Source organism: Pseudopipra pipra, chromosome 12 (genome assembly GCF_036250125.1).
Source record: "Pseudopipra pipra isolate bDixPip1 chromosome 12, bDixPip1.hap1, whole genome shotgun sequence".
In the NCBI taxonomy this organism is placed as follows: domain Eukaryota; kingdom Metazoa; phylum Chordata; class Aves; order Passeriformes; family Pipridae; genus Pseudopipra; species Pseudopipra pipra.
The window spans coordinates 6,304,676-6,330,459 of NC_087560.1; the positions used below are offsets into that span (position 1 = coordinate 6,304,676).

Genomic DNA, 25,784 nt, shown 5'->3' on the forward strand with positions numbered 1-25,784 from the left:
CCCGCAGTCACCGCGGTCCCGCCCCTCACGCGGGGTGTGATGGCCCCGCCCCCGCGGGCCCGGCAGGCGGAGCCAAGATGGCGGCGCTGTGGGTGCTGCGCGCCCTGCGCGGTCTCTGCGGGGCCGCGCTGTTCCTGTCCCAGCTCTCCGTCCTCTCCGGCCGCGGTGAGCAGGGCGGGTGGGGGGCGAGAAGGGGGCAGGGGAGCCGCCTCGGGCGTGGGGGCTGCTGTCCCGAGCGGCCGCGGCCAGGGTTGAGCCCGCCCGGCGGGTCCCGCTGCGGAGGTGAGCGTGGTGCGGGGAGGATGCGCTGCCGCTTCCCTGGCTGGGGAAAGGAACGGGGTGCTTCGGGCGTGGACGCGTTTCGTTGTGCCGGCGCTGCGGGGCTGGGGCTGAGGTGCTCGGTGTTAGGGCAGAACACGGGCCAGGCCCCGCTCGCCGGCTCGTCCGCTGCTCTATTACACAGCACCTTTTGTGCTGCGCCTTGTCGGGAATGTGTCTGACCCAAAACGGACCTGGCGAGGTCCTGGGGCTCCGCAGCACCGTCAGGGTGGGTGGGTGGGTGGGTGTGACAAACCTGTTCACCCTTCCTTCCCTTGTGAGGGCTCGTGGTGGCCCATTGCAGCTCTGCACGGCCCCGAGCCCTCGCAGCCGCGGGGGTCTCACAGACCAGAGCGCAGTCAATGCACAGACAGCGCCGGGGTTGCCGGCCAGTTCTTCTGTTCCAGCTGCCAAAAAATTACCTGCATGGCTTCACTAAACTAAAATCTGCTTTCTGAGCAGTGCTTTTACTTCTCATGGATCAAAAAATAAGACCGAATGAAAATAAGTGTAGTTCCTTGTCTGAAAGGAACGGTTCTGTTCTAATGCTCATTTTAATGTTTAACATAAACATCCTGCTCTTAAGAGAACAGGAAAGCAGAGTTTTCTAATCTCCTTACACTTTCCACTTGTATTTTCATATCAACGTGCTGAAATCAAACTGTTTCTGAAAGTTAATTTTATTCTAGAAATATCACTTTCTCCATGTTTTTTTCTTCTAGCGGGATCTTTGATGACAACAAAGCTTTCACAGCCACAGTCTACACTGGCAAAAAGCCTAACCTCAACAAGTACAAATACTCCCTATTTTAAAGCAGCAGGTATGGTATTATATTGTCTCTTCTCTTTGTTGTCTGTGAGCCCTTCTCCTCAGTGTCTTGAGTCTTAGAAACCTGTATGTGCTTTTCATAGCGGTAAGAAGCATTGTATATAACACATTATGAATTACTCTTCAATGACCATAACAATTAGTTTCTAATTAGACAAGTGGCCCATATAAGAACTAGAAAATGGCTGGTTAAACTGCCATTGTGGTTGGTGTGATTTATACCCTGTCAGGATGGTGGAAGTTCTTGAAAGACTCCAGCATTCTGCAAGAACTTGTTCCTGTTCCCTATCCACCATCAGCACAGCTCTGTAGCTCCCTGGGGGTGCGTCAGAACTGCCAGCAAGAACAGCATTTCAGTCAGTCTCAGAGGTGATTCTGTGCACATGCAAACAGCAAATGGCTGAGTGAGCTGTAACCTTAATTAGAGCTGAACTGAAAGTAGGTTACCCGTGTCACCCTGCTGCTGTGCTAAAGTGATTACTTGTGAGAAGCGCAGGCTGAGGCGGCACTAATCCACGTAAGCTCTCTTCTGGTTCTCTGCTGAAGTGTTGCCGTGGTGTCCTCTGTGGAGCTTCTGTGTGAGAGTCCTTGGTGGGTGCCCTGCTTGCACTGTGTGGCTCCCCGGCTGGGAATGCTGCTCAGTGTGTAGTGGGAAAAGCCCTTTATACCACGTCAGTGCCTGTGTTTATATATGTATATATATGTATTAAAAAAATGCTATATATACTTTAGACTATTTAGCTTTTTTAATTCAGATTCTTAATTCACTTATTGCCCCTTTCAGAAAGCACAGAAATTCCACCTTACATGATTAAATGTCCCAGCAACGGGCTTTGCAGTAGATTGCCACCAGACTGCATGACATGCAACACAAACCACTCCTGTATATATGGGAAGCTGGCCACTTTTGATTGCAAGGTCAAGCCACATGTTCATTGTGTTGTAAGTAACCTGTTAACTTTTAACCCTAAATTTAAGTAATTATCTGTGGCATCTTGTTTTAAAATCCAGAGCACTGATTTCCAGGTTCTGATGCAGGCAGGTTTGCAGTTCTGTGATATGTTTGATCACCACTGTAGGCTGTTGCTGAAGAGGCAAGTCTGCCCTTCCCTGGTTTGCCTTTCTTGTGTTGGATCTTTTCATTACTTGGCCATGCCATTGAGTTGAACCAGTCAAACCATTTTGAGATGGGGAGACTAAATACCTGTCAGAGCTACAAACTGACCTTACAGGTGAGACTGAATGAGTCCTTTTGGCAGTAGCCTTAGATTGGAGGAATCAGGAATGTTAAACTTGACTTTAATAACTCTTTGTTGGTTTTCTGATGTTGATTTTTCTGATATACTTGACTACATAAGAAGTAGCAAACAGAGCAGTTTTGCCCAAAATGTACTTTGATACTGCACACTGATTTTGTTTTCAATACTATGGAAGTGATGATGCTGTCCTTTCACAGGATGAGAATAACCACGAGCAGGAGAACTTCACGATTAACATGACGTGCCAGTTTTGCTGGCAGCTTGCCACAAGTGACTATGTCTGCACCAACTCCACCAACTGCATGACAGTTTCCTGCCCACGCCAGCGATACAATGCCACTTGTACAGTCCGGGATCACATTCATTGTCTGGGTAAGGTGGGCTAAGCCAGGTTCTGCAAAGCGGCTTTTTTCTGAAGTATTTGACGGTTTTTGTAATGGATGAATACAATGTTTACGTCCATTGCAGTAACAGTCTGCACCCTGATTAATCTGTTGAATTTTTTTATTGTTATGTTTTCATTTTTGAGCATAATAGTGACATGTAACTGCAAACATTGTCTCATTATGCTGTTGTATACTGTCACACAAGACAAAATAGTTCTTTTTACTTTTGTCAACTTGTACGAGTTTAACTTATTTGGACACCACTAATAGAATTGATATCAAATGTCTCAATAGGGTAATTAAAAGAATTTATGCTGGTTCCACCCCACTAGTTTAATTTTTTTCCCTATTTCTTCAGTGGCTTTTCTGATGAAGGGACAAAGACTGATGGAACTGGGAACTGTAGGGTATATATTGTGTTGATAGTTGTTTTTTCAGTTAGTGTCAACCCTTTTAGACCCCTGATGGATAAATACAGTGTCTTCTTGCTTGTCATTTTCTTACTCATTATATGGTCTTTATTTATTACATTAAGGTTTTTATGTTTTCCAATGTTTAGGTAACCGTGTCTTTCCTAAGATGCTCTATTGCAATTGGACTGGAGGTTATAAGTGGTCTACTGCCTTGGCACTAAGGTACACAAGAACTATTAGATAATGTCAAGCTAAAATAGATTAGTTGTCTATAAAATCTTCAATTTATGTGGCTTTCTGCTTGGTATTTTTTAACAGTGCACTGAATAACCAGTATTTCAGATAGTCTTGGAATAGCTTGGAATGTGGGGGCATATCGTGCCTGAAGGTTTCAGATGTAACAGTCCTTGCTCCCTTCAGCAAACAGAGCCAGAGAGAAAACAGTTACCCCATTTCTGCTTTAAATGTACTTCCTTCAGAGTAAATGCCAATGATTCTTAGGCTTCACAGAGTGATCCATTTTTTGAGTAGAGAGGGCATGTTGGCTTTTATTTGTGTGGTGATATCTGCAGATTTTTATGTTTTTCTTACATTTTTTCCTATGTTTTTAAACAATTAGGGCTGGGAATTGCTCACATTACTACTTGGCATTTGAAATGAATGGAGCTGTTTCTGAATTTGATAGGTGTCACTGAGCTGGCTGCAGTTTGTACACATTTGTTACGGGTTCCTTCCCAGCTCTTACAGCTGGAAATGCCTCAAGACCAAGTTCCTTGCATTTCCAATTATTAGGGAAGAGACCAGGGAAGCAATATTGAAACAAACAGTAAAGGTTATTTTTGGAATAAGTCATTAGAGCACCAGGATAGCAGTTTGAAAGTAACTGAAGTTCTTTTGGTGGTGAGACCTTTTTCACTAAATGTTAATATTTCAGAAGTGGTTAATATGATAAATTAGGTAGGGACACTGTTCCTGGAGCCAAAGATACAGTACTTCTGTGATTAAGGAAGTGATCTGACATACTTCCCTTTAGAGCAAGAGTTGTTCTTGCTGCCATCAGCTGGAGAAACTTACTGTTGCCTGACTCCTGTGTGGGTCTGAATGCAGCGTTTGGAAATTTTCTGTTGCTTCTTTGTTGCAGGTTTTTACCTTTTGCTAGTTTAGAAGAGTTGAGACACATTTATGAATTTGAGAGTTTTGGGTTTCTTGCTTGTCATGAACGAAAACCTGAAGTCTCTGGATAGTCTTAATTAGCTAAGAAATAACAGTATTTCATCCAGAGCTTTTCTTATTAAATAACTCTTCTTTTACAACGAAATATGTGTAGTTTCTTGAATGGTGTAGAGCAAAACAGTCGTTGGCTTGTAGGTATGTCAGTGTGTATGGATGCCTAAGCTGAGCTCCTCTAAAAATAATAATAATGAATCATATTTTTCTTCTTTTAGCATCACCCTTGGTGGATTTGGTGCCGATCGTTTCTATTTGGGCCAGTGGCGGGAAGGTCTGGGGAAACTCTTCAGCTTTGGAGGACTTGGAATATGGACACTGATCGATGTGCTGCTCATAGGTGTTGGCTATGTGGGACCTGCAGATGGTTCTCTTTATATTTAAATGTGGGTGCAGTGTGTTTCAGAGAGGAGTCATTGCCTGGGAAGGGCTCTAAATAAAAGAAGAAGGTGGAGATTTGAGCCTTTAAGGTAGAATGAAGAACAACTGTTTGTTCTGTGTGCATACATTTTAATGTACAGTATCTGTACTTGGTTTGCCTTTAACTAAGGTGAAATAAAAGAGTGGATCACTGAGTAAGTTGAAATTAATTTCATTTCTTCTATGGATATGTTATTTTTCTATGAAAAAAAGTTGAATAGCTAACCAAATTCTGCACTGTGATTGAACTTGGATGATTGAACTGTCAGGCCCCAAAAGGGATGCAAACTAACTTGAATATTGAATTTTTAACTTCATATTCCTATGCTTGAATTTAACTTTAAACCTAACTTTCCTAAATATGTCAGTAATTTTTTTTTTTTGTATTTGTGGAAGGATTCTTTATTTGCCTGAGTTATGCTGGTATTATGTAGATCACCATGTTTTATGATGTTAATTATATTCATCTCTTGTTCTAGGACATAGCAAGAGCTAACATCTGCCTATGGACCTGACTTAAAATTGTGGGGGTTTTAGAATTAGGTTGCAGAAACACTAAAAACTAAACATGAAATAATTTAAACAGACTTTTTTAATGTTCTTTGTTTTGGTTGGGTTTGACCGGTGAAAAGTTACAATTCCTAATCTTGTGCTAGCAAGCTTGACAAATTGCTTTAAAAAGGGGTTGGCAATGTAATCCACGAGTTTATCCACTTAGGACTCCGGGACATGATAATGTAGCGGACTAGTGCCATTACAGTGGAATAACTGACTGTGTAGTAGCGGTAAATACCCGGCGGTGTGTGCACGGCGCTGGAGCTGCCGCTGCTGCGGCACAGCCGGGCTGCAAATCGCATCGCTTGAATAAACTGCGACTCGAAGCTTTTATGGCATTAAATATACGGACGGTGTTTGTCGTGATCTCACCTGGCTCCCGCTGCATTTGGCGGGAGGGGGCGGAGCGGCCGCTGCCCCGGGGAGCTCCGTCCCGCGGGTCCTGCCGGGGAGCTCCGTCCCGCGGGTCCCGGCGGGGGCGGGCCCGGTGCCAGGGCGGTGCCGCCGTGACCCCGCATGTCCCGCCCTCCGCCGGCACAGGCGCGGCCATGGCGGCAGAGCGGGACCGGGACCGGGACCGGGAGCTGCTCTTCTACCGGCGGCTGCCCAAAGCGGTGAGCGGCGGGGGGGCGGCCGGGCCCGGGCCCTCCCTGCGGCGGCCTCGGGCCTGGCACCGGCCCCGGGCTCGGGCGGGAGGGGGGCGGCGGGGCCGGGGCTGGCGGAGCACCCGCGCTGCAGGCGGGCGGACGGACACACAGACACAGACAGACCCTCGCTGCTGCTGGCTCGGGGGTTTTTCCCCAACGCGCGTTTTCTGAGGCCCTTCACCCCACAGGAAAGTGTGTTTGCCCTGTCCAGCTTGTTTACAGACCTCAGCGACTAATCCCACCTAAATCAGTTGTGCGCGATCTTCGTTTTATCTTTTTGTCCTCTTCCCTCCAGTCTGGCCTAAAAAGTCTGGCTCAGATAACGCTATTTTTTCCATGTCCCGAGGGTGTGCCTTACTTAGGGCATATCTGTGCAAGCCTTGCATGCGGGTGCGTGCGGATTTATCGGGGCTCCCGTGCCGCGCTTGCAAGAGCCGATGCACGTCCTGCAGGGCAGAACCTGCACAGATGCACGATCAAACCCGCCTCAGACCGCACCATCCTCGCGTTCCCGTGCTCCTTTTAAGTAAGTCGTTTTTCAGGGTGTATTGTTAACGTCTGAGAGAATTCTATGAGGTGTTTCAATTGTAAGTCTGTGAAAAATGTAAGGTAGTCGCAGCACTGTGTATCTGGCTCGGTTTCCTGGAGCAGTAAGGAGCCACAGCTCCTGGTGCTTAGCTGGAGTTACAATTTCAACATGTTTTCCAGTGAAAGACATGAAGAGATATTTCTCCAGTTTTTCTTTTCCCAGTAAGAGGAATCTGTACAGGGGGATGAAGGGGTAGGTAGCAAAGCAGATGCCTTGCAGATACCTTTTGAATGGGTTGGGAGGGCACTAGGGAGTGTTCTGTATGTCAGGAGCGAGGAGGTAAGAAAAGGAGCAAAGGTGAAGTGCAGAATGGAGCTGAGGATCATAGATTTGGAGCCCAAAGTCAGGCTGTCCACAGTCAGGCAGAAAGAAGCCTCAGGCAAAGGAGTGCAGTTGCTGTTCATGGCAGCATCTTGCTGCACTTCTGGTGTGAGTTGAAACTTCAAAGTATGAACGAAAGAAAGGTGAATGAACATACACGTGTTGCTGTTTTTGAATGGTGCACATGTACACTTAACTTGCAGTAGGTGGGGAGAGTTCTTGAATCATTAGTGTACTTAATACTGAGGTGGTTGTTGGCTTCCTCCTCACCTTGGCTCACACCACTCCAACAATTGACAGGAGAGCTCTTTCCTGAGCCAGCTGTGCTTCCATGGAGACCAGTGCCAACAGCAGCCACCAAGTGAGAGCAAACAAACAGGGCAGTCTCAGTTGAACTTGAAAAAACGTGAGGAAATTATTATTAGCCAAACACAGAGATAACTGTTATTTTATTTTCCCTCTCGGAGTGAAATATTGGTGTAGGGTTCAAGAAGAGCAGTACAAACAAGTTGCAGAAGCCATCCTTTTCACAGTCCACAGGATTTTTTTTCCCTAGGAACTGCATGCTCATTTGAACGGCTGTATCAGTTCTGCCACCATGAAGAAGCTCATGGCCCAGAAGCCAAACCTTCAGATCCAGAATGGAATGACTGTGATTGACAAAGGAAAGAAAAGAACCTTAGAGGAGTGAGTATGCACGTGTGTGTGATTTACTGAGGGTTTTTTAAGTTGAAAACAGAGAAATGTGTGGCCTTATACACTGATTACAGAAAATAAATTTCAAGTTTCATAGTGTAATTGTTAGAAATTTTTGATACTTGTATCTCCAGAATAACTTCTTAGGTGCTTGCAGACTAAAAGGAAATCTCATGTAATTAATTCCATCTTTAAAGGATTGAAATTTTTTACTTACAGCATATGCTTTTCAGAGAAAATTGACTCACAGAGTTTCCTTTTTTTGGAAACTTCATGTTTTCCTTTACACTTCAAAAAACTTTATGATAATAGTAATAACAACAACTTTTGTTGCAAATGCTTTGTTAGCATCTAAAATCAGAAAGTGCTGTTCAGATGGTCTTTTTATTTCAAGCTGCAAGCTGGTTAATTGACCCTACTGAGCATGTTTTCAGAGCGTAGATTTTTTTTTTTCCTGAATACTCATTCAATGTTTGTTCATTTAACTTTTTATTTTAGATGCTTTCAGATGTTTCAGATCATCTATCAGGTTACCACTAGGACTGAAGATATTTTACTGGTAAGTTAAATAAAAGTTCATTTAAAAAAAGGCTGGATTAAGAGCATTGGGTTCCCAGTAGCAACATCAACTGGAGGTCAGAATAATTATTGTAAAACTAATTTAGAAACTCAGGATTTCATATAACTCCTACACTTAATTTTTGTTAAAGCAGTGGACTTTCAATATGGTGATCGTTACAACCACTCAGGTGCTTGGACTGATAATGCCTTAAAAACATCATGTCTGTTGGGTACTAAAAACACATCAGGGACTGACACTGTTGCAAGTGTTTCACAACAAAACAATAAGTGAGTCTTCTAGTTCTAAAGGAAAATATAAACAATTATAAGCATTACTTTTGTGATGTTGAATACACTGTTACTTAATCAGATAACTAAAGATGTCATTAAAGAATTTGCTGATGATGGTGTCAAGTATCTGGAACTGAGGAGCACTCCAAGAGAAGTAAAGTCCACAGGTACAGTCTGTTCTTGTTTTCAATTTGTAAGCTTGATGCCCTATAAAACTTAGTTAAAGACTATGTTAATAACAAGTAAAGTCAAATTTAGTTGGCTCAATAAAAAATACATATTTTAAATATGAAACCAAAGATTTAACCATGTAAAAAGCATGTTACTTTACTATTAGATTTTTGAGGACAAAATGTGTTGGCTATAATTCTACTACCCAAGAGTTTGGGTTATTATTTGCTTGATTATGACATCTGAGTCTGCTAATATTTTTAAGAGCTGACCTATTTTATTTTTATTACTTTATTTTTTGCTTTCTTTTAGAAACACGTAAGAGAATTCCTGTTTTGACTCTGTGGTTCACACAAAGTTGTTTTCAATTTTCCAGGTGCTTAGGAGGAGGTTTAGTTCAAATGTATGCTTCACAGTAAAGCTATATTTGCAGCTAGAATTAGAATTATATGGATTAGAAGACTGTGGAGTAAAATCAAGGAGGCTAGAGAGCTGAGTCTGCAGTATAATGAAATTAATTAAAATATGTTTGTTCCAAATGTGTGTATGCGTTTGTAGGTATGACCAGAAGGATGTATGTTGAAACTGTACTTGAGGGTATAAAGCAGTGTCAAGAGGAAGGCTTGGATATAGATGTAAGGTAAATAAACCATGTGGAGTACCTCTTTTCCAAGGTTCTGTGTATTCTGATGCTTGGTCATGTTTGCAGAGAGGTTTAAAAGCCATCAGTGTAGGAGAGAAAATTGTTTTTAGACTAGATTACATGGAGTGGAAACAGGTAATACATATGAGAACCTGAATTTTTATCTTTTTTACTGCTAGAGAAGGAAATTGGATGTAAAACTTCTCAGCTTTATGCCTGTCCATTCTCTGCAACATTTTCAGGAAAAGCAGTGTTTTTCATGGAATTTGCATTAAAGGTTCCTTTTTCATAGCCTAGATTCATTGCAGAGATTTTGCTTGGTTAGCTGTACAAGAGGCCTGCTGTAAAGGAGAGCTGGTCCTGACCAGCAGATAAGTTTCAGAAGGTGTCAGTGGCTGCTTGGAGGTGGTCTGCTCACCTGTCTCTTAGAGTCTCAGCAGCAACCCTTACCAGATTTTTTTGTGGAAGCTGAAGAATTCTCATCATTCATGTGTGCTATTGCCTGTCACAGGCCAACCTATTTAGCTATTTGTGTCTCCCTGCACTTTGGTACCTTCATTCCTTTGAGTAGTTTCCTATACAAATAGTTTCTATACTCAGCCATGGAGGATGTGAAGTGCCATTTTTGTTGGTGTCAGATCTGTTGAGCTCCTGATATTACAACTTATATATAATTTAATACATGCATTTCTATCCCAGGTTGTTAATAGCAATAAACAGAAGAGATGGCCCAGCAGTTGCTAAGGAGATTGTTAAGCTTGCTGAAGAGTTCCTGCTTTCCAGTGATGGGGTTGTAGTAGGACTTGACTTCAGTGGTGATCCCACTGTAAGTTTTTGGTTCATTTTGGTCTGTTCTTGAAGATAAACATGTACTGTGGCATAAGAGCAAGCAGTTCTAACCATGCTTTGTTCCTACAAGTTTTTGCCTGATGTTGTTGCTAGTTGGAATAGATTGCTTGTAGTCTTGCTACCAGGTTAATCCCTCTTGCTGTAAGGGGCAAATACTCTAACAAAAAACCCATAGATTAATATGTGACTCTGAGAAAAGAGCCACTGAAAAGCAGTGTTTGTCTGGTACGTGTCTGTAACTGAGTTGCCCCAGTCAGATTGACTGGGTGGGGGCAAGTTGATACTGGTTTCAATTTTGCTTAGCTGCACCAAATGCTTGTTGCATAATTAGAAAGCAAAAATGTTTGAGGACAGCTGTGGAATAACTCAGGGTGGGAGCTGTATAAAAGGTATCAAAATCAAGACAGTTGGCTTTAGGTCATGGGCATCATCTGAGCTACTGATGTTTGCCTCGTTTGTCTGAGTTGGCAGAAGGCTGTGTGACTTCCTGCATTCATTCCAAGTGAAGTAATGGGAAAAGAGAAATATTCAATGTAACTGTATTTGAATGAAGCATTTTGATAGTTTCTCAATTATGGCAATGGTGGGGGTTTTGTCAAATAAGCTCTAGAACAGTGATGTGTTTCTGTCTGCCAGGCAGGACACGGTCAGGATTTTTTGGAGCCACTCTCAGAAGCAAAAAAAGCAGGTCTAAAGCTGGCATTGCATCTTTCTGAGGTAAAAGTTTTCCTTATTTTGGTGCCTCTCTGTAATTCCCACTTCAGGAAAAGCTTGATGAAATTAAAATCACCTTTTGTACGTTTGGAACTTCTCGGACCAAAGTATTAATGGTTTGGGGCATTTGACAAGAGAGAGGAAAACAAGGAGAAATCTTCAACAATCTGTTGCAAATCAGAACAGTCAAATTATTGCTTCCTGTGCTGTATTGGGGGTTTAGGTGTGAAATTGAAATTAGTAACATTCTAAGAGATCCACTGTTTTCTTCCTGGTATTTTACTGTAAATCTTGTATAATGAAATCTGTGCAGTCTCATGAGTAGTGAGCTCTGTTAGCTTTGCTTGTATTAGCAGAGAGTTGGGCTTTGCCATACAATCTGCTGAAGTGGTGACTGGAGTTTACTCTGACAAATCTGATAAATCCTGAAGATACTTTTATTTTTTCAGGAAATTAAGCCGGACATAGGATGTCACAGGCCTATCTATACTTGTTCCTATTTCACTAACACTTCCTTTTGGATAAGAGATGCTGTAAAAAAAGAACTTGAAGTCCACTGCAATTATTTAATATGCTGCTTTACACTGCCTTGACAGAATGTAAAATATTTCCCCTCTAGATTCCTAATAAAGAAGAGGAGACCAAAATTCTCCTGGGCCTGCCTCCTGACAGAATTGGACATGGAACATTTCTCAACTCCACAGCAGCAGGTTCAGAAGAGTTAGTGTCAATTGTTCGACAGAACCGGATACCAATTGGTAAGGAAAAATATATTTACAATGGCTCAACCTCTAGATTTCAGAATGGCACATGGACTGCTGATCCAGTGACTCCAGTTTGTCTTGGACCAGATGTGGCTTAGGCAAACATGGCAGTGGGAATTGCCCTCCAGGTACACTCATAATGCTTTGGGGATTTTTGATGTGTTTGTGGCAACAGACAATTGATGTCTCAGATGAAAACAAAACTGAATTATAACTTACAGTTACTGTGCAAGACTGTGGTGATTCTGTATCTGGTTTGCAAGCTCCCAAATTTTGTACCCTGTAGAAATTGATTACTAAACTTTCCTCAGAAGAAGTTACCAAAGAAGCAGTTAGAAAATAGAGGAAACAACAGTAGCTGACTTTAATTTTTATTCAGGAACAGAAATAACTCAATTAACGTGTCAAAAACATGTCTCTCATTTTGATATATATCCTAATTTTTTTTTTTTCTATAGAACTCTGCATGACATCAAACATAAAATCTCAGACGGTGCCTTCCTGTGACAAACACCATTTTGGATACTGGTACAGCATGGGCCATCCTGCAGTGCTCTGTGTAAGTTTTTTGATTTCTAACCATGTATTTAGGCAAAGAGCCAAACTAATGTGAAGTTGGAGAAGCATTTCTCCTTTAATGGATCGGGGCTGACTTACAGTTTCTGACCTTGTAGCAAATCATTCCCTTTCAGGAAATCAGAATGTTCAGTTTGAGAAATGCTGGTAATACAAAGGGCAATTGATAGTACTTCTCTTGGTTCTGTTGTAAAGCCAGGTCTTGTTTTTCTGTGTGGATAAGATGATCAGCTATAAGTGCAATGACCTTCATAGATGTTTGCATACTGACAGGTTTCCCCTAAAACACAGGGTCCAATGCTTGCACATAACACTTGTGTGTACCAGGGGGTCCATTGTGTTGGGTGAGAGTTCTTGTGTTCTCTTGACAGCTCGTTAAAGTCCTTAAACACTGAGGTGCCAAGTACTTGTGCTGCAGGATTTTACCATCATCCTATTGGTTTAACCCCCAAAATCTGTAGCATTGTTCAAGTGTGTGTATATAAATATAATAGCATTGTGCTTATGTTTAAAATAAGCCTCAATACTTTATTGTCTAAAGGGTCAGAGAGTTTCTTCCTTGAAGATGTGGAACACAGAGTATGCTCTAGTTCCCAGATCTAAGGAAAAGAAAAAGAGGAATAAGGAGACCTGCACGTAGCTTGAATGTATGCAGCATTTGATAGCCATCTTTCTAGCAATTTTAGTAGGGAATCCTATTTTCTTGATGAATAATGCCATCATTTTAAGAAGTTTTCATTTATGTTTGAATAGTTAATTCATTTTGAGTGAAAATAGGGCAAAAAGAGATGAAATAATTATGCACGGATGAAAGAACCGTGGAATAAAATGTGAGACAGGAAGATAAAACTGGTTTGTATGTATAGAAAAAGACTTCTTTTCATGTAGAGGAACTAATTTAACCTTTTTTTTTTCTTTTCTTTCACTGTAACTCCAGACTGATGATAAAGGCGTCTTTGCAACCGAACTATCACAAGAGTATGAGCTGGTTGCAAAAACATTTAATTTGACTCGATCACAGATGTGGGATCTTTCCTATGAGTCAATCAACTATATTTTTGCTTCAAATGCAGTGAAATCCAAGCTCAGGGAACAATGGTGCAAACTGAAGCCAGCTCTGTTTGATTAATCAAACTGTTGTTCTAAACAGCTCGGGTGTGGTAGGTGAGTTAATAAGCATTTTTTACTGAAGTCCCCAGCTTTTTTCAGACTTCAGGGTTATAAACCCAGCCATAAACTGCTTGTGCAAAATGAAGGTGATGGGAATGTATCCGTTGTTGGTGGGGACAGTAGTAAATGTTCTTTTATAGTTGGGAGTGGCTCTCAACCAGTGACCAAAACTCCAAATGTGTTGTCACGTTGTTTCTTGTCAGCTGATATGACATTTTAAAAAAATACTTAGTTGAAATATGTCATTATAATATTTGAGAGCTGGAACAAAATGAAGGCACAGCTGTTGGTGTTTCAAGTGTCTCTGTTGGCAGCGTTTCCCCAAGCAGTTTGGATGTGTGGTGTGTATATCTGGGGGTTGTACTGTTTTCAGGTTTTGAGCAGTTGGTTGAATGTGAAGACAGAAACAAACTCAGGGAGAATGAACTATTTGTCCCAAAGGAATTTAACATTTTCTCTGTTTTTATTGCTGTACATGTATGACTGAAGGCTGCTGTGGATTGTGTGGCACATGCTGGTGCTCTCGGTGGCGTTCAGGCAGTTGAGAGTCGTGAACGCCTTCGGTACCTGAGCTACTTGTGCAAAGTGGTCTCGTTCTTAAAATGCTTTTTAGAGTTGCTGTTTGTTGTGTAAAAAAAAAAAAAAAGGCAATAAAAATACCTTCAACCTCCGTGTTTTTGAAAGCACCCCTTTGAGCCGTGGATGTGAGGTGTGGATGTGGGTGTTTGAGCTCTGCAGAAGAGAAGCAGCATTCCCTGGGGGCGAGTCCCTGCAGCAGACCAGCTGCCTGCCAGCCACAAAACTGCAGCCAGGGCTCCCTGCCTCGGGCAGCCACAGGGTTCACTGTGCCCTCTCTGTGCACTTGGCGTGTGTGTTTTGGTGCTGAGGGTTCAGAATGTCTCTGAACATGCACATGCAGCAGTATCCAACACTGGGCACTGCTGGCTAGTGCAGGAAGTATCTGGAGAGAAGGTGTTTCCTACCTACAGTCCTTTTACATTGATTAATTAAACATCAAACGTTCTGGGCTCCATGAGGAATACTGAATGTGTGTCTAATGATACAAAAGCTGTTCATAATACAGTCAGCATAACATAGCTCTGGTTCCTAAGAGGCAATAAGGCTGGGGAAGAGGATAGCAAAGAAGTTGGTATGTCTGTGTGTCTGCTGGAGGTTTCCACAGAATATTTTCCAAGCAGAAAACATCTCCCTTTTGGAGATGCAGGGAAATTATGTGGAGCAGAGCTGTGGGTTTATATATTATCTGAACCAGAATAAGACCATATGTTGACTTTTTCTCTATAAGCAGTACTTTAAATTACTTTTTAAGTAGTTTCACTGGTCACGTTATCAGTTGCTGTTTGATCACGTTTGTCTGTATTTTCTGTTAGCAAAAATAATTGCCATGATAAATGTATTTTTTCTTTCTTATTGAAAGCTCTCTAAAGACAGGTGGAGCAGCTTTCTGGAATTTTATAGTTAAGTATATGTTAATAATCTCAAATAAGATGGCATTCTCATATAAGTTTAGAGTATTTCATAGCTCATGGCCTTCTAATAACTCTTCAGTAACACAGTATTTGATTTATTATTGAAGAAAAACTGTAGACTTATTTATTTACTAAGGAGTCATCCTCAGTGTTCATTGTATCATGTGTAAAATTTTCTAAAGCAAGATAAGACTCATCATTAGTGTCCGAGACTTTTAGTTCCAAACTGTTGGTGTTATATGGAAGTAAATTGGATTTTTAAGGTTGTCATGTGGAATGTGACATGCAGAAGTGTTAATTCTAGAGCATAGCCCAGGTATATGCTGATATTTTCAACTTCCTTGTTTTTCTGCAAGTATACAATGTCTTACAGACTTTTTAACAACATGGGTTATTACATATAATTCCCAATATTTCCATGTGATTTACTTCTGTGTGTCTTCATGATACTGCCTTGCATCAGCTGTAGTGCTGCCCCCAGATAGTTTGGTACACGATGGCACAGGGATGCTGCACAGTTTTATAATTAAAAACAACCAACTTCCCTGATTATTCATGACACAAGCATTTGGACTGAACCAGTGCAGTTGTATGTAATCTGGAGTTCTGGAATCCCTCTTCTGAAGATTTACCTTGTCACTCAGATATTTGCAGGTGTGCTGGTGATTTAAAAAAACACCACTTTGTGTTCAGTAGTATTTATGTCTTGGTAATGGGAGTCAGGAGGTAACTTGGAGGATTCCATTTGTGTGCAGTAAAAGAACCAGGAATCTATGTGGGTGGCTGAAGAATCAGAATCAGGATTTCTGTACATACGACTCTCACTGTTACTGAGGTTATTTACACTGCAGAAGTGTTATGCTTAGGAAATTGGACAGGATGTGGACTTTTGGAATGAAGAATCACCATCTGATGAGACCTTTGTCATGCACAGTTCCCAAGCTGTTCGTTAGAACCTGAAACCCCCTTACTGTCTCTGGGCTAGTTTTCCAGAGTTTAACTTTTTTAAGTAAAACTGCAGTTTCCTTCTTTGGCTTCAGGTAGGATTATAATTAATTTTAATTTAAACACTTCTTGCTGAGCCTGCTTGTTAAATCCCAAGTTAGCAGTGACCACTGTTTAGTTTATAATATTATATAAAAATGACTGTGACACACAGTCACAGTGAAGCATCACCACACAATTAACCATCAGTAGTGGGGGAGAGGACTTTTTTTCCTTGAATGCAATGGAAATTTTGAGTAACTACTACTAGAATTACATGGTATAAGATGAGGTTTAAGTTATGTATTCAGGTGCCACTCAACTTATTTTTAAAGTAAACAAAATAGATCTAGACTGAGGTAATATTTTTGTTTATTTCCATCTGATTACATGAGAGAACACTTACAGAGCAGTCTCCAATGCTCAGTCTTTACTCACATCACATGAAAATACACACTGGTCCTACTAAAAAATACTGCTTTGGCAGTGTACATGAGAACAACTGCTCGCTGTGGCGTAACTTTCTCAGTTCCTTTTGAGGCAAACACAGAAAGTCTTCAAAACCTCAACTCCTTATGATGAGACTGGTAACATACCACCCTTCTCATAACACAGCCACTAAACTGTAAGTATTTACACACTGCTCTTCAGGATCCCAGCTCTGCAAATGATGTAGTACATGAATGACTTATAGGTCTGTTTGGATGTTTAGGCATTTCAAAATAATACATTAAAGGAACGGATGCAGGTAAGGGCAGTGCACTAGCGAAGCGATTCAGCTGATTAAAAGGCTGGCACGTCCATCCTGTGAGGCCTAGAGAGCAGGTCAGACTGGAGAGGAGAGGGCTCTGGGGCCAGATCTCATCAGTGTTTTTAAACACCTGATGGGAAGCAGTAAAGAACACGGAACTAGGCCCTTCTCAGCAATACCCAGTAAAAGGGAAAAGGGGCACAAACTGGAACACAGAAATTGCACCTGAATGTAAAGAAACACTTCTGTGGTTGTACATGGAAACATATCACCTGAACAGGCAGGGAAGTCTCTGTCTTCACAGATGCTCAAACTGCTCAGTGACTTCTTGTAGCTTGAGACAAGGAGGTGGACTGGGCAATCTCCAGAGATGCCTTCCAACCTCACATGTTCTGTGGAGAAAATATCCAAATATACAAATGATAAAGTCTCTATATGAATACAAAAGCTTGTAAAATTAAATACTGACTTAACTCAGTCACTGAAGTGACAGTTTTTCACCAGGCTTGGTCACCAGCAGTTGGCTGACTTGTGAGCCTGTTTTTAAATAAGAGTTTATTCACTCTTCATAGCCTTCCTTCTTTCACAGCCATTGTGGAATCCCTTGGTGCCATCAGGACCTTTAGGCAGCCTCAGTACCCCTACAGGGAGACCGTCTGCATTTTGTATTTTCCTAACCAACATGGGACTGCTGCTGGAACTCTTCTCTTGTGTGAGAGTTTGGGCTTTCCTTCTCTGTACCCAGGGGCTCCCAGAAGGGGTGATGCTGCTATCCGAGGAATAATCTGCACATTTCCTTGGAATTTCAGGGCTAGTGCTTGGGTTAAGCTTACTGTCTTCAGCCAGCGGAGATTTTTTTGTTCCTTTCCTCAGTGAAGATGGACTGTTCCAAGGACTTGATCTGGGTGACACATTAGGACTCAAATGGTTATTTGGATGAATGATGGGGCTCAAATTACTCGCAGTGTTTGCTGCAGTACGTTTGCGCCCTGACAGTGGGGATGTGGGATTGCTCTCTGGGTCAGAAGAGCTGTTTGCTGAAGATTCATCACCAACAAACTGAAGTTCCTCCACTCTCTTATTAAGGGATCGAGTCTTCTTAAGACTCTTGCTGGAATCTTCATCGTGGTTCTTGTCTTTGGGAACTTTTTTCTTTGGCGGTTTCATTCCTATGAGGACAACTTTCATGCCAGTCTCTCTCTTTTCGGTGCACATTGAATCATGAGCACGTATGGCAGCATCTACTTCTTCAAATTCTATAATTGCACATTCCTGAGTTCCCAGCTGGGTGTACCGGTTGCTGACCCTCCTGATATCAGGTGGTAGGTCCCTGCCAGGCTTGAGAATACGAACTGATGAAATGACACCAAAAGTTACAAAGGCTTTGAGGAGATGCTCCATTATCCTTTCTTGCATGCATCCGTTTTCTTGCTTATTAAGAAGCTGCAGCTCAGAAATCATGTGGATGTCATACACCAGCAGCATCCTGGTAGGGACGTTTTCACTTGGAAACAGTGGAACTGGAGTCTTCCTTCGAACCTTTTTGTTGTCACCGTTGAGCTCAAGAGTGCCCGAGTGCTTCAGTGCGTAGGCCGTGGTTCTCCAGTCACGGGTGAGGTGTTTCACCTTGGAGACAGACACAGGTTAAACACCACAACTGATCAAACCCACTCGGGTTTGATTACAGAATTTTAAGGCAGATGCAGTCTACAAACAGAAAGAGGGATTTAAGTTTCATGTAGCAAACTTGGTGAAAAAGCAAACCGTTTTCCTGCTGTAATGGGCCTCGGTGAGCTCCTGTAAAGCTCATGGCCTGTTGAATCTGATGGAAACAGGAACTGACACTAAAGCTCAAACTGGAAATCATTACTGTATCTGGAAGCCTGCTCAAGGGATGCTTGGTCATTCCACATGTAGGTCTGAACCACGATCAGAATGTGTGTTCTTCTGGCAGGTTTATTTCGTTAAATTTGCCAAACAAGAAATTCTGTCAAGTTTAGGACTTCATTGTCTTGAACTGTTTTTCCTCCCTCAAAACTCTCAGCTTAAAAAAAACCCCAAACTTTTCTATTTCCTTTAAGTGGTTTATCTCTCACCAATATAATCTGTTTGAAGTGGTCTGAAGAAGCCAGGAGTGCCTCAGCTTCCAGACTGAAAAACTCTGCAAACTGTTAGGTGTAGAATCTTGACGAAGTATTTCTGTTGCAATTTTAGAAATTGGTTACATACACATATTTACATTGGTGTTCCTAATTTAAGAAAAAAATAATAGAACTCATCTCACCTTTAAGTGACTTCAGTTATCAGTTACTTTATACTACTCTTAATTTTTAGATCTTCATACAACTGCAAAGATCAGATTCACCATCCCTTCTCAGAGACAGGAATACAACTTTACCAGGATTACTCAGCTGCTCATGCATAGTTGACATAAAAATTCATTTTATCTGATATCCTAGGTGCTATGTTCTCCTCTCTCCCAGAATGATAATTTAAAAGCATACATGTTTTTAAGCATGACTTCCCTAGCCAATCATGAAGGAGTTCAGCTATTAAAGTTCTAGATGAGAACAAACCTAACCATCGCAGCAAAACAAAATCAACCCCTTAGAGAGGCAGATAGAGACTGTAAAATCGCCTCTATAAAATGTAATTTTCATCTCTCTTAATGTTTTTAGATGCATCAGGCTTACATGAGGCACTTCAAGTCTTAAAAAGTTAGCTTACCTTCTTAAAAGAAGTGAGGAGTTTAACACTGACATAGCCCATCTTATTTCTTCTCACATGTTTCAGGAGGAAGGCATCTTTCTCAAGGTTCTCATCTGAGAAGTAATATTCAATCTGTGCTATTAATTTCTGGATCAGGTCATTTTCTGGTGGTTTCCAGTTTTGCTCAGAGTCGTCATCGTTTTCCCCACCACTGGAAAATAATTAAATAATTTTTATCAACAGATCATCTTATATTAGTGGATTCAAATAGTCTTTCAAAATGAAAAGACATGACCACTTTACCAATTGGTATTGCTGCTTCCAACTTACTTTATATATGGGCACTGAACAGTTACCACCCATCCATCTGGGACAGCTGGCCAGCTCAGAGGAGGAAGCTTTTCAGTCAGCATGAGGAGTCAAGTTCCTGAGATCATCCCCAAAGCTGATCTCAGTGCACAATAAGCAGACATACACACTAACCTCTTGAAATCACTCTGCCAACTCAAATCCTCCACCAAAACATGAAATGAAGTTGCACAGGTATGTGGTACCATACAAAGCTCCTCCAGTGACAGTGTTTTATTTTTTAGTATGAAGACAGTAAACATAGGCTTGACCTTTATGTGCTTCCTGGCTCACACATCTGAGGATGAATATCCCAACATGATGCAGTCATGATTTCTCAAGCCTCTTACCTGGATGAATGCAGGAGCAGGAATCCAAAGAGTAAAGCAGGACTGACAGGAGTGTTGCACTTTCAACAGGTCACTTCCAGAGTGACAGAGTAACACAACTAGCAGTTTTCCATAAGGGCTTTTGTATGTAAGTGTGGTAGCAGCTCATGTATCTCAGGAAGTCATTCTCATTTTTTCTCTCCTTCCCATCATACTGATTAGGTATCTGTGCAAAATGGAGCACTACTGGGCATCCTATCCCAAAAGAGATACTGCAACCATGGGTTCAAGATGAACTCCTTGCCACGCACAGTTACAGCACATGTTTGTTGCTGAAATAGCAATTTAAATGGTCATTTCCATCTAGAATTGAGGCAAACGGCTCAGCCACAGGTGACTAATGCACAAGCCTGTCTTAAGCCAGAGTTATTTTTTAAGCTGTTAGCAATCCAGTTTTGTTATGGGACCATCATGAAAGTTTCTGTTAAAAAAATAAAATCACCCACTAAGTACCTTAGATCCTATAAATCACGTGTTACTTCAGTCTCCCACATACCTCATCAACAAAAAAGGAGGAGCCATGCATTTGCCCAAAATTTTCTTAAATGGCTTTTGCAGAGCTTGTGAAATCACTAGGAAAGGGAGCAGGCATCACACTGGAGTCCCCTGAGGCTGATCTGGCAGGGAGGATGCAGCCTTGCTGAGTCACCCTGCCTTGAGACAGCTCTGTCCTGGAGATGAACTGGAGGCTGTGAGCGCAGCGCTGCCTCGGCAGATGCTCCTTTTATGTCTGAAGGCCATGTTTAGGTCAGTGGGCTCTGCACAGGGACCATGCCCCCACCTGTGAGGGCTTCAGCAGTTCTCTGGGACCTGGCTGTTTGAAGCTTCCAGTCCATTTACTTCTTATGGCTCTTCTGATGATAGGGCAGCACATCATGGCACATACGTGGATACTTGTATGATCCGAGAAGTCCCACTGCTAAAATCTCCCTAGCCATTAATGGGGTACAGTTCAAAGGAAGGGCGAGAGAGCAAGAGAAAGAATTTACTTGGCAATGCCAGAAGTAGAGGATAATAGATGAAGTTATGATTAGGATAGTAAAAAATATTCGATGACCAGCTGTGGGTGCTGGTTTCAGAAGGAAGAAAACACCAGTGCTGTTTATTTTTCATAATTGATATTCCCTTACCCCACTACTCATTCTTCATTCATTAGCAATTCAGAATTAGTGTCAACACAAGAAACTTGGAACATTTCAGCCTTTTTGCATATCCACACTCTGCTAGGAAAAGCTTACCTTCAGTTCAGGATGGGGCTGTTTTAGAGAATATATTAGCACAGACATTTGCAGGTGTTTGGATGGAAACAAAAAGGGGCATCATGCCTTAGAAAACAATAAAAATGAACTGCATGTTTGCAACGACCAGTGTTGTTTGCAACACACTGAATCAGAGCAAAACAGGCCTCATTTCACCTCTCACATATTGGTCACAGCCTGACCTATACATGGTAGTATTTGGCAGACAGCTCAGCTTTTACAAAATCCCATGGGCTCTTTCAACAGCCCTTACTAAGTGCTGTATGGAAATGCCACCTACAGCAAATGCAGAAATTTGTAACTAGCCCCATATTAATTCATAGCAGTGATCAACTGGTAGTACCTCTAGGGTATCAACTGTACCACAAAAGTAGATGATAAATCAATCCCAGTCGACACTGAGAATAAACCAAACCCTAGTAGTTATTCACAATTTTATTTCTTTAATATGCTTATCAAAACAGACAAAAACAATCTTTTAACCTGGTGACTCATCTGGCCATTAGTCACACAAGAAAACATATCTACATAGAGAGCAGATTTGGAGTTTTAAATATCAAGACTCACAAACAGTATATTAACTTGTTTGGATAGTGTCTAGCCTTTTGAAAAGTTTTAGCTGAGTCCCAAATGAATAAAGTATTGTATTAATAAGCAGTATGTGGTAATCTAATTTATGAGAGAGTACAATCTCTCCAAGGCAGTGCAAGTCTGTTAACAAAAATGTGGATACAATACTTGGTGCCTCCTAATGGAACGTGTGGCTGCAGCAATCATTCATTTTAATTTCTATTGTGAAACATCTTTTAGACTGACAACATCATAACAACATTCACCTTTCAAACTCACATTCATCCAAAATAAACTTGAGTAGAAATAGCTTTACTTCATGCACATGAGAACTACCTGTTTATTATCAACAGTCTGGAGATGGTTCTGAAGCACCTGGCAGCTAAAAGGCTGAGGACTGTATGTCACAAATACCCAGAGATTTCCCAAATAACTGCAGGGCTTGACCACTGGGGAAACAGCTTTCGTTTCATAAGTTATAAAACCTAGAAATTGAGGGGGGGGAAATTCAAATTGTCTGCTAGCTTCAGCTGGAGAGTGAGATGGCTCATTCCCAGCAGTTTTAGACCATCACTAATAATTTTCAAAATGCTTGTAAATAATTTCCTATCATATAAATAAGTGGCATTAAGAGTAGCTATTGTGTATTACAAAGCTTGATAAAATAACCACCCTTTTTTCTAGTCTAGGCCAGGGCTAGAAGCTCTTACACAAGTAATACTATCACAGATAACAAATGTAAAGAATTTCCCAAAACGAAGAAATCAGTAATTGGAATGCAACACTGTAGACTGCTGTACATATTTATAAAAATAATAGTTGTATATGATTGTGGAAAAACTAAGCAGACTCAGCTTAAACATCCTAATTGTGCCTAGCTGTGTTCAACTCCTGTTTCTGTAGTATATAGCTGAAAACTCTGGCAGCTGCAAAAAACTCCCCCTCCCCAAGTAGCCCTCTGTAATTTAAAATAATACACTGCAGTTCATTCTGAGTCAGTGGTAGGATATGAAGTTAGAGAATCAATTAGAAACGATAGATCTACAAACAGAATACTGGTTTTCTTGCTACTGTATGTAAATCTTTACATGACAATATATTACTGCATCTGCACAGTACATTACTGTATGACATTAGTACAAATCATAAGATGAACTACAACTAACGAGCATTGTCTCTCTGCAGTTTTCTGGCACAAAAATCCTGGATGTGCCTTTTACTAGTAAGATAATCTGGTAGGCATCAAAGCAATCTCAGGCACCACTAGTAATTCCTACGACATACTACTGAGTGCAGACAGCACTATTGGCATTATCAAACAGTAAAACGCAGAGTATAAAGTGTCAGTTTTTTCTGCATTCCTAATGGCCTTGATTTTGTGTCTAGTCAGCTTGTTTCCAAGGCCATAACACGGGTCTGTCTGTCCATGTCTTAAATATCTAAGGAGATAACTCTGTCTGTATAATAAAATATCGAGTACATGCAATAAAAACCAATCAACCAAAAAAAAAAAAAAAAAACACAACCAAAAAGCAAAGCACAACAACTAATCCTCAAAACCCTTTCTGTAAAAGGCAGTGAAGTGGCAGGGGGAAGCCGCGGCTCCGGCAGCTCCCTGGGGGGCGGAGGGGCCGCAGCCCGGGCAGAGCCATCGGTTCCCGGGCAGAGCCATCGGTTCCCGGGCAGAGCCATCGGTTCCCGGGCAGAGCCATCGGTTCCCGGGCAGAGCCATCGGTTCCCGGGCAGCTCCCGCCCAGGTGTCTCCTCGCCGGGGGGGTTCCCGTCTCCCACCCGCCCCCTCAGCGTTGCATCAGCCGCGGCCGCTCCGTTACGTGGTGACCGCGGCGGCCCCGCTCCTCATCCCCGCTCCTCGGCCCCGCTCCTCGGCCCCGCCCGGGGCGCCGCCGGACCCCCTGCCCTGCCGCCGGACCCCCTTCCTGGGAGCTCACCTGGAGCGCCCGCACCGCCCCGAGTCCTCCTCGCTGCAGCTGGGGCACAGCGCTCCGCCGCCCCTCTCCTCCTCCTCGTCCTCCTCTTCCTCCTCCCGCTCTTCCTCCTCCGCGGCTGCCTGGACGGCCACTCGGATCTGCACGGGGCCGCTCCCCGCAGCCCCGGGCTCAGCCGGCTCCTGCTGGGCCATGGCCGGGCTCAGCCCGCCGGGGCTGCGACAGCCGCCCTCCGTCCCCTCCTGTCCCCTCCCGTCCCCTCCCGCTGGGGCGGCGCTCCCGGCTCCACTCCCCCGGCGGAGTCGGACCCTCCTCCAGCGGTGCTGTCCCCAGGCCAGCCGGGCGGCTGAAGGGGCCTTCTCGTTGACGACTCCAACGGGATTGCTTTTATTTCATCGGAAGACAACGCGTTCCTCGCCGGAGAGCAACGTCTCGGCTTCTCGTCGCCTGGTACAGCCCTGGGGCTGAGTCGCTGCGCCCCGACCAGAGCGTTGCGTTTTAAGAGATTCAGAAAGGTTTCTCTGGGGTAAGTGTGGTTTTAAATGCCGAGGATGAGATTTGGAAATAAGAAACACGAGTGAACAAGGACATGATTGGATACGTGTTGTTTTTGTAGAGCAGTCTGCTCTATAGTTCTGTATGGTACTTACACAGAATAAAAACATTCCCCCTTAAGAACTAATTAAAATAGAGGCCCTTTTTCTGAAACACTTATACAGTGGTTATTTTGAACTTAAGAATATTGCACTTTCTTTCAGTGGAGTGTTTCAGCTACTAAAGTGAAGTTAACATTCATGTTCTGAAGATTAGAATAAAAAACTTTTCAATTTTCCATGTAAATATTCATTCTTCAGTCAGGGAAGATCTTTTTTTCAGTAGTGTCTAGACCTAAACTGTCAAATATAGCTTGGATCTTGAAGTCACGACTTCATTTGTGGCATCTTTGTCTGTATTACTTCAGTGTTTTCTTAAAAATTTGGATGGACGGAAAGTGAGGCTGCACTTGGGGCCAGTTTCTCTCATCCCTGTGACAAACAGTCCTCATGAGTCAGGTTTGTTGGCACGGACACGTCCTGAGACTGCTCTGCCTCAGTGGGTTTGGATTATTTTTTAACGTGCCTTAAGCAATGAAATATTTTGTTTATGAAATACACTGACGTGCATCACTAAGCAAATCTCTAGTTCTCTGCTAATGGGACATTCTGTAATATGTCCTGGGTAGGGCATCACTTTGCTATTGATGTCAGTGGGAGCAGAAATACAAACACAAAGGGCACATTTTAAGACAGTACAGACAGGGACTGTGGGTCTGATTTTGTATGAGTTCGTGGGAGTTGTTTGCCTCCCTGGGCAGGCACAAGGTCAGGACCGGTATGAGCAAAGAACTGCAGCTGACCTCAGGGATTTACGTATTTTGTGACCAGTCTGTGCCCACAAGGCAATTCCCTGAGACAGAACCTCAGGGAATGTACATCCAGCTTCTTGTCCTGTCAGGGGTTTTCACAAACAGCCACTCGGATGTAGAATTCAGAAAAATACAATTGTAATTCAGTAAAAGAGAGACATGGGGCTCCTGGAGTGGATCCAGTGGAGGGCAATGAGGGTGATTGGGGAACTAGAGCATCTCTCTTATGAGGAAAGGCTGCGGGAGCTGCGCCTGTTCAGCCCTGAGGAAAGACCTCATCGAGGGTTATAAATACCTAAAGGGAGGCATCAGAGGGTGGACCGGACTCTGCTCGGTGGTGCTGAGCAATAGGACAAGAGGCAACAGGCAGAAACTGAAGTTCCACTTGAACATGAGTAAGAACTTTACTGTGCAGGTGACCGAACACTGGCACAGATTGCCCAGAGAGGCTGTGGAGTCTCCCTCACTGGAGATACTCCAGACCCATCTGGACACAATCCTGTGCCACGTGCTCTGGGATGACCCTGCCTCTGA

General features: G+C 42.7%; 3 protein-coding genes across 3 annotated transcripts; 2 read left to right on the forward strand and 1 right to left on the reverse strand.

Annotated features, from left to right (window-relative positions):
- Positions 1-7: 7 nt before the first annotated feature.
- On the forward strand, positions 8-5,750 carry TM2D3 (TM2 domain containing 3). The gene is made up of 6 exons (XM_064668706.1): positions 8-165; positions 1,041-1,139; positions 1,932-2,089; positions 2,604-2,778; positions 3,352-3,427; positions 4,651-5,750. Exons 1-6 carry the CDS (start codon positions 78-80, stop codon positions 4,814-4,816), a joined length of 762 nt encoding a protein of 253 aa, XP_064524776.1. The 5' UTR covers positions 8-77; the 3' UTR covers positions 4,817-5,750.
- ADAL (adenosine deaminase like) lies at positions 5,738-14,069 on the forward strand. The gene is made up of 10 exons (XM_064668704.1): positions 5,738-6,021; positions 7,521-7,651; positions 8,159-8,219; positions 8,592-8,679; positions 9,242-9,323; positions 10,026-10,152; positions 10,812-10,892; positions 11,509-11,647; positions 12,112-12,212; positions 13,167-14,069. The coding sequence occupies exons 1-10, from the start codon at positions 5,740-5,742 to the stop codon at positions 13,356-13,358; spliced, it is 1,284 nt and encodes a 427-aa protein (XP_064524774.1). The 5' UTR covers positions 5,738-5,739; the 3' UTR covers positions 13,359-14,069.
- A 2,159-nt stretch (positions 14,070-16,228) lies between these two features.
- On the reverse strand, positions 16,229-24,236 carry LARP6 (La ribonucleoprotein 6, translational regulator). Its single transcript, XM_064668705.1, has 3 exons — positions 23,849-24,236; positions 19,352-19,544; positions 16,229-18,250 (listed from the first exon to the last, which is right to left on the reverse strand). Exons 1-3 carry the CDS (start codon positions 24,037-24,039, stop codon positions 17,180-17,182), a joined length of 1,455 nt encoding a protein of 484 aa, XP_064524775.1. The 5' UTR covers positions 24,040-24,236; the 3' UTR covers positions 16,229-17,179.
- Between the last annotated feature and the right edge of the window lie 1,548 nt (positions 24,237-25,784).